We start from the raw sequence: 15,583 nt of genomic DNA, 5'->3' as shown, positions 1-15,583 counted from the left end.
TAAAATTCTTAATGGCTTTCAAAATCAATAAACTGACCATTTTGGAGTTGGTTAGTTTTGATATTGCGAACACCCACACACACAGAAAAACTAAGTAAAATACATGGTAGAATTCTGCAAAGATTGTAGTCGTAAAACTCCGTACCGTTCAAAAGCAAACAATTTAAACTGAAGCAAAAGCAGGAAGCGCGCTTGACATTTATCTCACATATTGCCAAATTTATCAAATACGTCAAATAAAATATTAGATAAGAACATAAAAATTTACGAAGCGCATTCTAACCCGCATGAGTTAAGTTTGAAATATGCAATCAATATGTATAGAACAACGAAAATGTTTAGGAATAATGAAAATAATGAAAAGAAAAACTTACTTACAACAAATTGTAAGTACAAAGTTCAGTGGAAGTTACAGCAGATTGTAATAACAAATACTCACAATTAAAGTACTATTGTAGGCAACAGTGTTTCAAACTAGAGAACATACTTCACTGCTATAATGTGTAACTTCATTCTAAAAAAAATTATTTCAAAGTAAGCACAGTGTATTACACCACTCATTGAATAAGCAAGCGAACTATGAATGAAATAACCACTTTATCAATATAACAACCAAAATTAACATTACTATTATCATGTCTTGAAGTCATCATGTTATTTTGGTTGCAAGAAACTAGATTAACAATCACGTTTCAAAACGATGATTAAAAAATTGTGCGAATTTTTCATGAATAAACTTGCATACATGATTATAATAATTTATTTGGATAAGTATTTTTAATGTGAAAACTTAAACGGTAACGCTTGGATTTTCTGATGAAAAATATTCTAAATGATTTAAAACAAACACTCTTGTCAATCAACCATCACTAATGTGAACCAGACATCCTTTTAGTGTCAGGAAATGGGATGGGCATTTCAGAGATCAGCACAGAATTGTGTGTTTTAATAAAATTTTACCTAAAACGATACCAAACTCACAAACCGTGACCTTATTCGAGAATAAATTTAGGAAAGATCTAGTTAATCCATTGACATAAACAAAAAAAAACTAACGTAAAAAGAGAAAAATTTCGATGGCCCCCACTAGAATAACATGCCGACATGAAACAGTATCATGTTTCTATAGACCAAATCACCAATTAGGCTGCGAACGGTGAAACACATGTTAGAAATCAGACGCTAATGCGTAAACATATTTGCGAATATAAATTTTAATTCGTTGTTAATAATATAAATTGTGTTAGACAAATATTTAAAAAATTAAATAGAACAGCAATGAGAATCATGCATGACAGGAAGTATCAGATAAGTTTGTTGATAACCTTTAACATTAAATTACTTATTAAAATTATACCATATTATTGTCCCCAGAATCTTGTACAATTTAGAAAAAAATTATTATCAAAAGTTGGCTGTGACAATAACAGGAAATATAAGACATAATTTACAATAACAAGAATGAAAATGGATTAAATTTAGAAATATGTTATCTAAATTTATTATTAAACTATAATTGTAACAAATATCTCGTAACTGTCAGATATTACGAAACTGAAGTAAAAATAAATTGATGAATAAATATGAAGTTACTCACCTTCACTTGATAATAGGTAGGAAGATATTTAATGTACTGTAATCATGAGTGAGTACCTACTCTTGTTGGAAACAAATATAAATGGGAAAATGAAATTTTTAGATATCATAAAACGTTGTATTAATGCGTAAAAAACGTTTAAAAAAAAGTAATAAAAACAAAAAGATGCAGTAGAAAATGGATAAATTATAAACTTCATTCTGCAGCGGCATCTATTAAATATCCGTCAAAGTTTGAACTGTATGCTTGAAGCGCCATCTCTTCGCGGGTAACCAAATCAGAGTCCATCTGGATGTCGTATGTCATTATGAAATTCTATAGCGAACGTGCTTCACTGTAACTTTGGCGTCCGTCGACGAGATGGCGCTCAAAGCAGGATAAAACAAAATATCGCTCTACATCGCTTACTTTAACCACGAAGTGCACCTAAGTTTCTTAACAATATAACGATACGACTTTTATGCAAAACCAGAGACCGAAGTAATTCCTCAACAGGAAGTAATATTATATAATAAAAAAAAAAAAGTCACGCCTGAGGTACCATATGTAGGAACAATGCGCAAGCATTCGTGAGAAAGTTCGAATGCGGTCATAGGAATGTAAACAAGCGGCCACCAATGCATTCTTGCTCTTGACCTTACTGCTTATTACAGGCTATGACGTAAGATCTGCATTACTCGGTGCAGCAATTCTTTGAATTGTTTTGCTGGTTTTTTTCATTGGAACTATGGTATTGAAAAAAATATGCGAAGATTTAAACGTTTCTAGTACCTACCTACTTTATAGAATGATTTTTCCTGTATTAACTGATTAGTCATGGAAACTAAAAATAGCAAATATTGCACGACTAAAAAATCCAAGTAATTTAAAATTTGATCACCACCTGAATCACTATGCATCTGATCTAATTGTGAAGCAATTTCCTAACAAAATAATTCAGGAACTACCTGCCTGAATTATACATAGGTATGTACATACTAATATGTAATAATAAATAATTAGTTTGGAATGTGATGTTGCACAAACTGCAAGGAAAACAAATAGTGTAAGGATATGTGGGCAAATGTCATCGGCATTCTTTTTTATGTGTTAACGCGTAATCGATTTGAAAAGTACATACCTACTATTAGGTATTTTGACACAATCAACAACAAAATGTATTACAACACTTTTCGAAACTGTCTGTACCACCAAAGTCGTACTCGTTTAGAAATGATTTGTTTTGTATAACCGATTCACTTGGTTTTTTCTTTTAATGTGCGGTAAGCAGACAACAATATTTGAAGTTTCTGGTGGAGTTGCTGACAACGTCAACGTTAACATACGCTGAAATTAATAGTAACAATTAACTAATAAAAATAACAAGACAAAGACAAAAAGTGTCTGTACTTACGAGTATATGATTGTATAGGTAGGTACTTAAGTACATAGATTAGACAAACTAGTGTAATGAACTAATTTGCATATGGGCAGATCGTCAGCCTAATTGTTTAATTTTAAATTAAATTTCAATTTCAAAATTTTCATGCATTAGCAATCAAAGTAAACATACACATGTTTTTTTTTTTTGTTACAAATTTGCAACATAGGACTCAACAGCCGTTCATAATTTTAAGATCATATCATCAAGAGATAGGTAACAGAGAAACCATCCTTAATATTTTTTATATTACATGATACAATCCCACAAAATTGTTCTGAAAGAAAATATTTAGAATTTTTTTTGTATATCTACAACGTGTTTCACATAAGAGTGAAAGAGAGCATGACGATCTCAAATACACCCAATATTCGACAAGGTGTAACAAATCATGTTTTGACATCCCTGAATTTTTTAAAATTTCCCCTTTCTTGTGTTAGTTAGGGAGTCAGGGGTGTCCAAAACTACAATCAATTTTTAATTTTTAATGAATCTAGTTCGCATTGTGAAATGTATTTATGCACCGAAAATTTTACAACGATTCTTTTGTTGCGTTCATCGATAACTTTGGTGGCCGTTCTTAATATTTAAAACACTGAAAATCCACTAATATTTTCTCGATACACTCTGTCCAGACGGTAAAATAGACTCAGTCATAGTTCCCGAAAACTGAATTATAACAACGTTGAAGTGGTTGTCTTTCTTGCAACCCAGGTTTCATACGCGTTAGTAAATCTTTCAAGAAATGGATTCTAGTTAATGATGGTTAAATTTTCCACAGAGATCACTTGCTGTTAAAGAGCTCGGAGTTATTACAACAGCTCTGGGGTGTTCGGTGCTCGCAAGGTTCTTTGTTAAGTTTAAAATCTCTGAATTACCTCTGAATCACTTCATATGAGGGTCCAGATCCGCCCAATGTTTCATTCATTATACACGAGTCCTTTTCAGTGACTATTTCATTCACCTGTCATTTATTAAAAATGGACCAATAAAAACACAATTTTACACATGTGTTACCATGGTTTCAAAAAATTGGACCGAATATTCCCAGTCCCACTCGTGGAAATTGTATCGGTAATACCACTAGTGATCCCAGCAATAATTTTTAACAAATGAATGCAGCGTTTTAGTATTAGGGATGGGATTTTTTTATCGAGGCAATAGCCGAGATCAAACATGCCGTCGTACACACAGAAAAATTTTCTGCTTTACGTTAATAAACATTCCTGTTTTTACTTGTGGTGTATGATTTAGTTGCACACACATCCATTTGTTACTCTATATTAAGAAAATTTACACGGAACACAGCTTTACTCCTTAGAAGAAATGAGAAAAAATTACGACAATTTCCTGCAACCAAACCATTTATTTGCAATATCGTTATTATACACAACTAATACTTCCTTGTGTGAAGAAAATCAAAAAGATTTGTTTGAATGCTGTAAGACATTTGTTTGCGTTTAATAACATTTTTTTATGGGAATGAGCTGAGGAATGATTTTGTTTCAAACAAATCAAAAAGGATATAAATGAAAGAACAATTTAGTTACCATTATTAAATTTTATTCATAAGAATAGAATTACGTTCTTCCGATATCGGGTATCGACGAACGTGCTTTTGTAGTAAATTTTTGTAAGGATGACAATGCATTTAACATATTGGCATTTCGACTGTGCCAACGTCTAATGTGTGTGTGTTCTTGTGAATTGTGGAATTTAGTAAAAATAATCAAAATGGAAAAGCAATATTGGGACCTAGCTAGATTCCTTATTGAAAAGTGTAACCTAGAACATTTGGTGCAAGTCTTCACAGGTGAGTACCTACTTTTACCTATTATTGCGCAACATTACATATCGAACCCTGCAGCAGGATTGTTTCTAAGGCAGTACTAAATTAAAATAGAATAAATCACAAAGGCTAATGGATTTTAGTATTTTTATCATATTTTCACGTTTTTAGCTTTAGTAATGGGCAGCAGCTTGTAACCACCTGATCCTGATAGAGTTATCACTTATCAGTTCTCACCCATCCCGTTCCTACAGATGAATTTCATATTTTTGTTCCTCGCTCTAAGTCTGTGCACTATGGCGTTCGCGCCACAGAAGTTATCTAAAAATGTAGGTTCAGGGTGTAATTTGGCGCGCATTGTTGATATTAATTTCTGAGGACTAAGTTATCCAATTTTTATAATGGTCATTGCATGTTCAAAAGTTTTTGAAATTTTTTAAGAATAAATAAACAAAATATCTAATTGTTCCATAATGTCACTAAACTGGGTAATTTCCACACTCTTTTAAAACATGGTTAACCCCAAGCTAAGCATGTGAGATTTTATTTTATTAGAGTTAATTTCTGCCAAAAATTAAATATCCACTTGGTTACTTCCACTAATTGTCGCAAACTTTTTGAAATAACTGGGTCCATTATTGAGTAATCTTACCATACATAAATAAGTATTAATTACACACATTACCTCATTCTAAATTTCTAAATTTATGAATTAAAAAAATACTGGATTGAATAATCAATTCTCCTTCTTTATCTCATCAATAATATTCTATAAAATTTTGATGGTTATTGTATATTAGTGAGTCTATTTGCACAGTTGTTACTTTCAATATAAAGAACTAATCATTCTCTCTTTATCTATCCTTATGCACTTTCTGTGTGAATGTTCTGTATATAGGAACTAAGTAAATGTGAAAATATGTAGATACCTCGTAGCATTATTAATGAAAAATTTATTATTATAAAAAATGTTCATTGTAGAAAACCAAATTACTCTAGAGGAGTTGGAACAACTAACAGGAAATGATGAATTATTTTCGACAATTGTACCGTCAATAGGTGAACGATTAAGAATAAAGAGACATTGGCATCATAATATACATAATGCACAACCGTTACATGTAAGCTTATTTCGTTTAATTTTTTTGGTTTAAATGAGTATACTTATTATGCTTACTATTTTTGTGTGTTTATCTTTCTTGTGAATCACATGATCACGTGCACCATAGAATAATACGTTCCTGTTCAACAGGGCGATTATCAGCGACCGTCAGAGGATACACCTGACATTACAGATTCAGAAGTTTCCACCATCACCATACCATCAACATCAAATTTATCTGCAAACAGTTACGAGTATGTCAATGACAGATTGAACGCTGAAATAGAATTTGACAACGATACCGAAAATGTTCAATCGGCAACAAATCAACCTCTCCCGAACACAATATTGAATGCTGAGATATTAATACTAGAAAGTAATAATGAACATGAACAATCAGATCAACCTCTCCCTAAAAAAATGAAGCTTGGAGATAATACTTTCCATCAGTGCATGGTGGATTTTGACCTAAAGAAATTACTTGCTAAAACTGTTACTGGCCAAGCCATAATGGCGTCATACAATGACAGAGGGTTGAGTCCTAAGTGCCAAGGGTATTTAACGAACATAGTCATCTGTAACTTTTTTGATATCGATATAAAGTTAGTACTTATAATTACGTAAGTGGTAAACAGTGGGTGTGTTACAATGATTATTTTTCTCCACCAGCGTCCGCCTCACGAATGACATATTGTCACAAGTCGCCAATGCGATAGTGGATTTATTTCCAAAAGAATGCAAAGAAGTGTACTTTTCTGCTCCAGTTCCTAAAAGGTACTCCAAAACCAATACAGCTGGCATAGCAAGAGGTAAACTGGTAGACAAAAATCGAAACATGTTACAATTTTTAAGAAAATGCAAAATGCTATCCAAAAAGGATACCTCTGAAGACGATAATGGAGGAAGTGGAGATGAATCTCATGTTGGTATGTAGACCTATGCATATTAGGTACCCCCATTTCCGCGTGGGGAAGGGGCTTATACCATAATGAGTGGAAATGGGGTAACATTATCTAGGTATATTTATAAAACGAATTACATTGTAGATTTGGATGATGTAATGAGAAGCGCAGATTGGCTCAAAAACAATTGCGAGCCATTTGAAAGTGTTTTAGCGCACTGGAAAAAATCATTCCAACTAAGAAAAAAGTTTTCTTCTCCTAACTCCAATAACGACCCCATTACGATATCATCGATTTATGACGACTGGCCTATTTTAAAATTATCCACGGGATATTTACTGGTAATGCTTTAAATTATAAAATAACTGGTAGGGAACCCATTATTTCACAAGTTTGCGCAACAAAACCTAACGTTGAAATTTTTTAAACGAATAATTATGGGGCACCCCTGCACACGTTTTCATAATTAGGTTCCCTTGTTTTTTTCAGATAGAAAGTGATTTCGAAGAACTATATAAAGACAAAGTTTGCATGCTTTTCGAACATTGGCCATCAACATTTGAAAGCGTGTTAGAAGTATCAAAAAACAAGAAGCCGACCAACGGCATACTGTTTGAATTGCTGAATGGCGGAAAGCTTAAAAAGGGTAATTCATAATTATCTTGGCGCGTTCTATATAAATAAAGTGCGATATGATTTCTGTAGATTCCGAAGATGTCATTAAGTTTTTAGTGTTGTTCGAAACAGTTTCGAACAATGCTAGCAAAGTGGTAAAGAAAGGAGGAAAAACTTATTGGAAACCTACGGTGGCAGAATCTCAGGAGGGTTTCATTCTTCACGTTAAGGTATATCATTCTGTTTATATTGAAACAAGTATATTAGTAATAGCAATTGCAGGCTCCAAGTAACATTCACGATGCCATTGAGGCGAAAAGGACTAAAATGGCCAGCTTTGGGATGACCGTCCAACCATACATCATCATCGTCGGCCCAACATTTTACGACATCCAGACTGTTCATCTCTACATCCATGACACTTTATATACAGTGCCAACTCTGCTGAAAGCCGTTGACGTATGTTTCAAGTCTTTTATAGTTTTTGACTTACAATATCCGTTGGAGGCTGAACATATATGGTTTCTTATCCAGTGGATCATTTACGATATTCATTTAAAAAGTGATAAAAAACTGCCCCAGATCTTCCAACTCCACAATCAAATTAAAAATCAAAAATCAGTATAGGATCACAATGTTACGTTGCACTTTATGTCGAAAAACCTTTTTGAAATGCAATATTTTTATTTTTCATCTGAAAGTACAACATCCTTTGCAGCAAAATTATTTATGTGGTTATCAATATTGTTTACGTAAATTTTCCAATGTATTCAGTTTGAAGAAACATATGAACAGCAGTAATCATTTGGTTGTAGCCTCAAACCATATTAAGACAAGGAACGTTTGCGTGGACAGTGACTTAAGTAATCGAAGTAATGTATCTCAAAATGACAAAGATGATAATGCTGCCATTTCTGATTTTGATGAAATAAACACTAAAGATATACCAGTTCAACTTACAGACACAGATCTGACTCGATGTCTCTTAAAATTTATTGGATCCTTATATTGTAATCCCTCCATAACAAGAAATCTTGTCCAGGAGATAATCTCGCATAGTTCTGAATTAATTGATGACATACTAAACTATATTAAGATTGAGTTAACAAAAGCCTTGGATTCCAACCTTCATGGAATAATACAGCCGATATTTAACTTCAGTGTATTTGAAAACTTTAAAACAGAATATAAACGTTTTAAATACATGGAATCTGAAAAATACCTAATACAGCCAAAGTCTGTTGTTATTGGTGAAATGCCGGACAGTCGTAGAAATCCGGAAAATACAATTATCATGAGCTCAAGAAAATGTGAGGCGCAAGTAATTCCTATGCGAAAATGCTTAAAAAAATTTTTGGAACTTCCTGGCGTTTTTACCGTCATTCAATCATTTATTGTCAGTGAATCAAATAAGGATCAGGAATTGTCTAGCATTTTTTGTGGGAGCTTGTGGAAAAATCTACAACACACTTTTGGTGAAAAAATTGTTTTGCCGATTTTACTGTACTATGACGATTTTGAATCGAATAATCCTTTAGGTTCTAAAGCTGGTATACATAAAATAGGTGCCTTATACTATACAATTGCTGGCATTCCACCTTCTTTTTCTTCAACGTTAAATAATATTTTTCTTTGTCAATTAATGTACAGCTCTGATAGGTCAATGTTTGGAAATAGAAAGGCATTTAATTCATTACTTGAGGAATTACAGTTTCTAGAATCGAATGGTGTTACTTTACAACTTCCAGAAGGTAATTTGCGAGTTTACTTTTGTTTGTTTGCTGTATTAGGAGATAATCTGGGACTTAACTCTTTGCTCGGATTTACTGAATCTTTTAGCAGCCATTATTTTTGTCGTAAATGTCGAAGCAGCAAAGCTGAAACTCAGGTGGCCATTTTTGAAAATTATTCCACTTTGAGGAATCAACAAAATTATAAGCTTGACGTCGTTAACAAAGAATTTGGGGTTCAAGGTTCCTGTATTTTTAACAGTTTAAAAAACTATCACAATGTTGAAAATATCACATTTGACTTAATGCATGACATTTATGAGGGTATTTGTAGATATGATATGGCGAAAATTATAAAACAACTTATATCAAAAAAATATATCTCACTAAATTGCTTAAATCACCGATTGAAATACTTCCAATATAACAGCAATGTTGACATAGGCAATCCTATACCAGCCATTTCTGACCATCATCTAACTAAGGGTTGTTTAATAATGTCGGCTTCAGAAATGGCTGCTCTTGTAACTTACTTTGGAATAATAATAGGTGACAAAATACCAGAAGGAGACGAACATTGGAGGCTATATTTGTTGTTATATGATATAGTCGACATAATTACGAGTCCTGCAATTACAACTTCTAATTTGAGCCTTTTAAAATGTTTAATTGCCGAGCATAACAGTCTTTATCAAGAATTATTCCAAGAAGGCTTGAAACCCAAGTATCATTTTTTAGTTCACTATCCTTCAACTATGCTATGTGTTGGTCCTCTAAAACATCTATCGTCCATTCGTTATGAGGCTATGCATAAATTGTCGAAAGTTAATGCCCACATTGTTAACTCTAGAATAAATTTGCCATATACGTTATCACTAAAGTTACAATTGCGATTGGCATATAGACTTTTGAGTAATAAGGGAATCGAAAATTCGTTTGAAACTGGCAAATTCCTTGGTACTTTACAGAATTATAACTTAAACGATGCATTTCCTACAGACTGCATCAGTGACTTGTATGTAGTTAGTTGGGCTAAAATTAATGGAATATTCTATAAGATCGGTTATGCTTTTCACGATAAAACAAATGACGTAAGTGAACCAATTTTTGGTGTAATTCGAAATGTTGTCACAGACTGGAGCGGTAGCGTTTACATTGTTTATGACAGTTGTGTCACTGTGGGTTTTAACAGTCACATGGCAGCATTTGAAATCGAGATTTCAACTAAACAAAATAGAAAAAGAATTATAAAACTTAATCCACAACATTTAATTATTCCTCGATCCATTCATATAGGAATTGATGGAACACATATGATTGCAAAAATTATTCAGTAAAGGTTTTTCGGCAATTTTATAAGCTTTTCCGTTCGTAATTTAGTTAAGTAGTCTAGTTAGAATAGTTAGTTAAGTAGTTTAGTTAGAACTGCAATGTTACCATGTATACATAAACCAGTTCGTAAGTATTTCTTAAATAAAAAAATATTTGCAAAATATATTTTTTTAATTTCCAAATATGTACCTACATACCACCTATAGATAAAATATGTAAATTTCAGGAATAAACAATAAATTTGCCATTAATAAATCCTTCACAACTAACAGCCGATAATTAATTTTTCAGAAGACTATTTTGATACTCTGAAATAAACAACTATAGAACGTTCTATCCACACATTTTGCTGCAACTGTAAAGCTAGAGTACATGCTAATAAACTTGCAGTTTCTAGAAATAAATTGTAACTTCTTATAAATAAAGAAGGTAAGAAAATTAAAATATACATTTGTTGTGCGCAGTAAAGCCAACTGGAGGCTAATAAAACTATCGAAATTTGTTCGCAATGTTTTAATTCTCACAAACAAATTTAAGTGACTCCAAATAAGCAAAACTCCAAATTTGTAATTAAGCGTTTGTGGTCAATAGCAAACGTAATGCAATTAAATGGTTTAGTTCCTATAAATAAAAGTTTAATTCGCCGCCGGTAAAGAAATCATTTATTGATGAATAATTAATTTTATTTATTTGAAATAAACTGTTCTCTGTGTGTATTGCACACACGATTTTTTCTACTGTAGTTTGAAAAATAAATTAAATTTGGATATTTTTACTATCCTATTATTATTTCTAAATTAAAGGGGAATCATGATTGCTTTGCTTTCGTTAATATAGAGAAAAAATTTTGATTATAAAAAAACAAAGTTTGTGAAGGCGTTTAAGTTGTTCACTCGAGTAAATTTACAGAAATTCTATTAAAATGTCTCCACAAGTGAATCGCTTGATATTGAATAATATGTAAAACAGGCTGAATACCTGAAAAGTAGCAGCGCACATTCGTGAACATTGCTTTTCGTGTTAGTTTCAGCAGTCTTTAAAAAAATATTAATTAGTTGTAAATTTTGAGGTAATCTTTGACGGATTTCAAGTTACGTATCTCAAGAAACGATCAAAATTGAACTTTTAGTGTTGAAATATTATTTCCGCCCTTGTTAGGACATATTCCACTTTTCCTAACTCAAATTAGTATTCAAATATATTAGTTTTCCAAACTCTAGTAGAAAAAATTCTTTACGCTTAGATAATTTACTCAAATTAAATAGTTTCGACGGTAAACAGTTTGTAATAAGGTGCAAACACGATGTATAACCGCGTCAACATTTAAAAATGCAACCAAAATACTGAACAATATTTCGCCGAACGTAAAATATTATACAGGGTGTATGGAAGTCCACGTAATAAATTTCTCCACCAATAGAACTCTTTAAATTGAACGCTTCTTACATAGTGATCTTTTTTTACTCGAATATTTTTTTTATATTTTTCTAACCCCTAATTTGACACTTCGCTCATGGGATAATCGTCAATTGAAACGAAAGAGTGTGTGAAAATGTTTTTGTGCGATAAAAACTATGGAGTTTTTTTTTTTAAGAAAGACTGCTGTTCTAATACAGTTGGTTGCGAAAAAAACGGAAAAAGAAAAATTTCCTAATGTAAATTTGGTTTTGTACATTTGTCAGTTAATTGTCTACTTGACAATACCTATCAAATAATTTTTAAATATGTCACTAAATTTTGACCATAATTCCAACCACTCGTAAGAAGATTTCACACTATGAAAAACTTGTAAAAATATGTCAATTTTGTTATGTTAGTTCCCGTTTTTTTTGTAACCAGCTGTACAAACAGTTTTCAATGTTTTTCATTCGAGTAGTTTAATCGAATAAATAATTTTAACTGTTTTGATGAATTTGTGGAAAAAGTGATAAACAAAAAAATGTTTATTTTAACGAATCCTATTGGTGGTTAAATCTATTACGTGAACTTCCATAACACCCGGTACCTATAATCTAACATCTTGCATCTAATGCAACAGAAAATGGTAGACTGGGAATGTTTCAGTGGAAGTAAACATTTTTTTTTTTTGTTCGATAGGGATACTGTCAGAATTTGAGAATTTTCTCCTGTGTGAACGGATCTTGATGTCACAACTTGTCAAAACGAAACGTCAAGCTAATTTTAAAGATTTTCAGCGATTTTGAGCCTTTATAAGGGGCTCGTCAAACAAAAAACGTTGTATTCAATTCGTTAGTGTGTAAATTAGGCTTTTTTTCTGCCTTCTGAGTTTATAGATGTAGGAAGAAAACGTTCGAAACCCTGAATTACATACCAGAAACCACGCTTGGTTTCATCTTCTTTGGGATTTGAATCAACGTTTTACTTTTCAAATCCGAAACTTCTCAAACCTAAAGTAAACGAGTCTGCATGAAGCAATCAATTTGATCCTATTCAAGCTACTTTATAAAGATTATAAAATTAAAATCCTTGTCGCAACTACCTATAAAATAAAAATTAATAAATTTGTTATTAATAACATATTTTTTCAAATGTATTTTATTGTAATCCCAAAAACACTGAAATAGTTATTTGTATATCAAGGATGCGAAATCGTTCTTTGACGTACAGAGAGAAAAATTGTCGCCGAGGCCGTTTAGGCCGAGGCAAGACAATCTCGAGGTTCTCAAAGGATTTCGCAGCCACGGTGTACACAACATTTTGTGTGCAACCGAAAATTTGAAATTATAAAAAATGAACACGTAAAATTTTCTTCGCTGTCAATAAAAATAAAGTCGGCTCACATGTCGCCACATCGCTAGAGAAACGACATAAATTAAACAATTCATTTTGAGAAAAATTGTAAATATGTCGGAAGAAAATTACAATGTTTTAGTTCCGTCTACTCGCCCGGAGTTAAAAAATATTGCAGATTGTGCAGTGTCGAATTTGATACCAGAAAAATCCAAACGGCAATACGATAAGTGTTACAATGTGTCACAAGACTGGTGTAACAAGAAGAATGTGAAAACCGTGTCGGATAATGTTATATTGGCTTACCTATTTATTGGAATTTATTTATTGTGGAAGGTAAATGTTAAATTCTGTTATGATAAGTTGTATCATCTGATCCCTTTTAGGTTATTTTAATAGTGGAAATATCAGAGGCCGTGCGAAGAGACAAATAAACCAAAATGTTTGTTGCATTTAAATTGGTAGTAAAGCTGTCTGTTGAATTAGGTTATGTTTTTCTAAGTTTGAGGTTATAAACTGCGTCATTGTCTAGTGCATTGTTGTCAGTTTTACTAGTTTGCAATAGAACAATACTCACACAATTTTAATCTAATTTAACAAAACAGGAAACTGACTTGAATAGACTACAGAATAGTAGGAACCGGGACCGAAAGACGAAGTGCAAAATATTTACACACCCATCGCCCATGACAAAAAAGAACAAAACTATTCAACTTCCATAATTTCATTAGAAAATTCTCAATCATCATTACCTGAATCAAAATTCAAATCAGATTCCGAGTCAGATTCTCCTAATGAAATTATTAAAAGAGGAACGTTTTCAAATGAAAGATTTCCCATTAATTTTGCCCAGTCTTCCGAAATAAGTTCTTCACAATATCTACAAAAATGCTGCCACATTTCAGGAGTATATTTCAAAATAGACTCAAGCCAAATTCACAACTCGGTCTTTAGACGAGGGTTGCGAAGTTATAATAGGTCTTACAAAACCCCTGTGCCATTTCAATTGGATCGTCGTTTCTTCCTTCACTATCCGTGCTACATATTTATCTTGTACTCACCTACGATTCAATTTATACACAAAAAGAACTTGACTTCATTGTAACTTACTGAAAATATGTTTTGCAATCTAATAAAAACACCATCAGTACGTTGTAAAGTCGCTTAATTATGATTACGGGAAATTCGGCAACATGTTACGTTCATTTTGATAGGTCTGCATGTCAGGCACTTTAGTGACAGCAGAGATGACAGAAATCAAACATGTATACAACGTTAAAAAATGAAATCATAGCCTCCCCTTATGCCAAAACATCGTGAATGGTATATCAATACCACGACCTGCTGTATAATAACCGGCCTGTTCATTTCATTAAAAAAGCATTGCGAAAATGTTTCCGAGAAAGAGCCAATTTTCGCCGATGAAGGCGCCACGGTACGGGCGCTTCTAAAGAATAAAAATTCGGAAATAGTAGTTTATTTAACGAGTTCGTGTGTAAATTAGGCTTTTTTTGGCCCACGAGTGCCAAAAAAAGCCCAATTTACACAAGAACGGGTCGAATAAAACGTTTTTTAGTTCGACGAGTCCTTTAAAGGCTCCAAGTCGCTTAAAATCTTTAAAATTAGCTTGACGTTTCGTTTTGACAAGTTGTGACATTTATCAAAATCCGCTCACACAGGAGAAATTTCTCAAATTCTGACAGTGTCGAACAAAAAATATGTTTAGCCATGATTTTAGAGTTAAGATTGAGTACAGTAAGTTCATATTTTCTTTCTAAAACAATACTGAATATACATAATTGTATTTTTGTGTTTTTGATTTCAATTTCGAATGTCAATAGAACGAGAAAAACTCTCGGTGACAAAAACTTAAGATGAATAATATCCCCAAAAAGCGCCCCTACACTAGCGCTCTGCGGGGATCACTCAAATTACACTTTTGAACAGGCCGGTTATAATACAGCAGGTCGTGATCAATACATATACCGTATCGATCCCTTCGTCAAATATTTCAGAATTATACAAAAAAGAATTGTCAAATGATTGTCAATAATGCCAGGAGTGTTCAGATTTCATAGTTAAATAAAGATGTCAAGTTACAACTGCATAACGAATTCCTGGCTGCATTTAAATTTCGTTAGGGTCGAAAAGTTATGCGAATCAGTCTGTACATAACAGGCATATCGATAATGATTTACTCGAGGTGCTTGAGAAAATAATATTAGGTAAACTTCGTCTAGCGAGGGATTGGGAGATTTTACATTTTATTAAATTAACCCAACACTACAAAATACAATTATAGAATACATTAGAACATAATTTCAAATTATAGATACCTACCTACT

At 32.5% G+C, this 15,583-nt stretch overlaps 1 protein-coding gene across 1 annotated transcript; it reads left to right on the top strand.

The window, feature by feature from the left end:
- Positions 1 to 4,207: 4,207 nt before the first annotated feature.
- Positions 4,208 to 10,641, top strand: LOC138134198 (uncharacterized). The gene is made up of 7 exons (XM_069052325.1): positions 4,208 to 5,927; positions 6,059 to 6,510; positions 6,578 to 6,834; positions 6,955 to 7,151; positions 7,300 to 7,456; positions 7,516 to 7,655; positions 7,708 to 10,641. Exons 1-7 carry the CDS (start codon positions 5,775 to 5,777, stop codon positions 8,050 to 8,052), a joined length of 1,701 nt encoding a protein of 566 aa, XP_068908426.1. The 5' UTR covers positions 4,208 to 5,774; the 3' UTR covers positions 8,053 to 10,641.
- The last annotated feature ends 4,942 nt before the right edge of the window (positions 10,642 to 15,583 follow it).

The sequence above is a fragment of the Tenebrio molitor genome, chromosome 1 (assembly GCF_963966145.1).
Source record: "Tenebrio molitor chromosome 1, icTenMoli1.1, whole genome shotgun sequence".
Lineage (NCBI taxonomy): Eukaryota > Metazoa > Arthropoda > Insecta > Coleoptera > Tenebrionidae > Tenebrio > Tenebrio molitor.
This window is presented reverse-complemented; position numbering and strand designations above follow the sequence as displayed.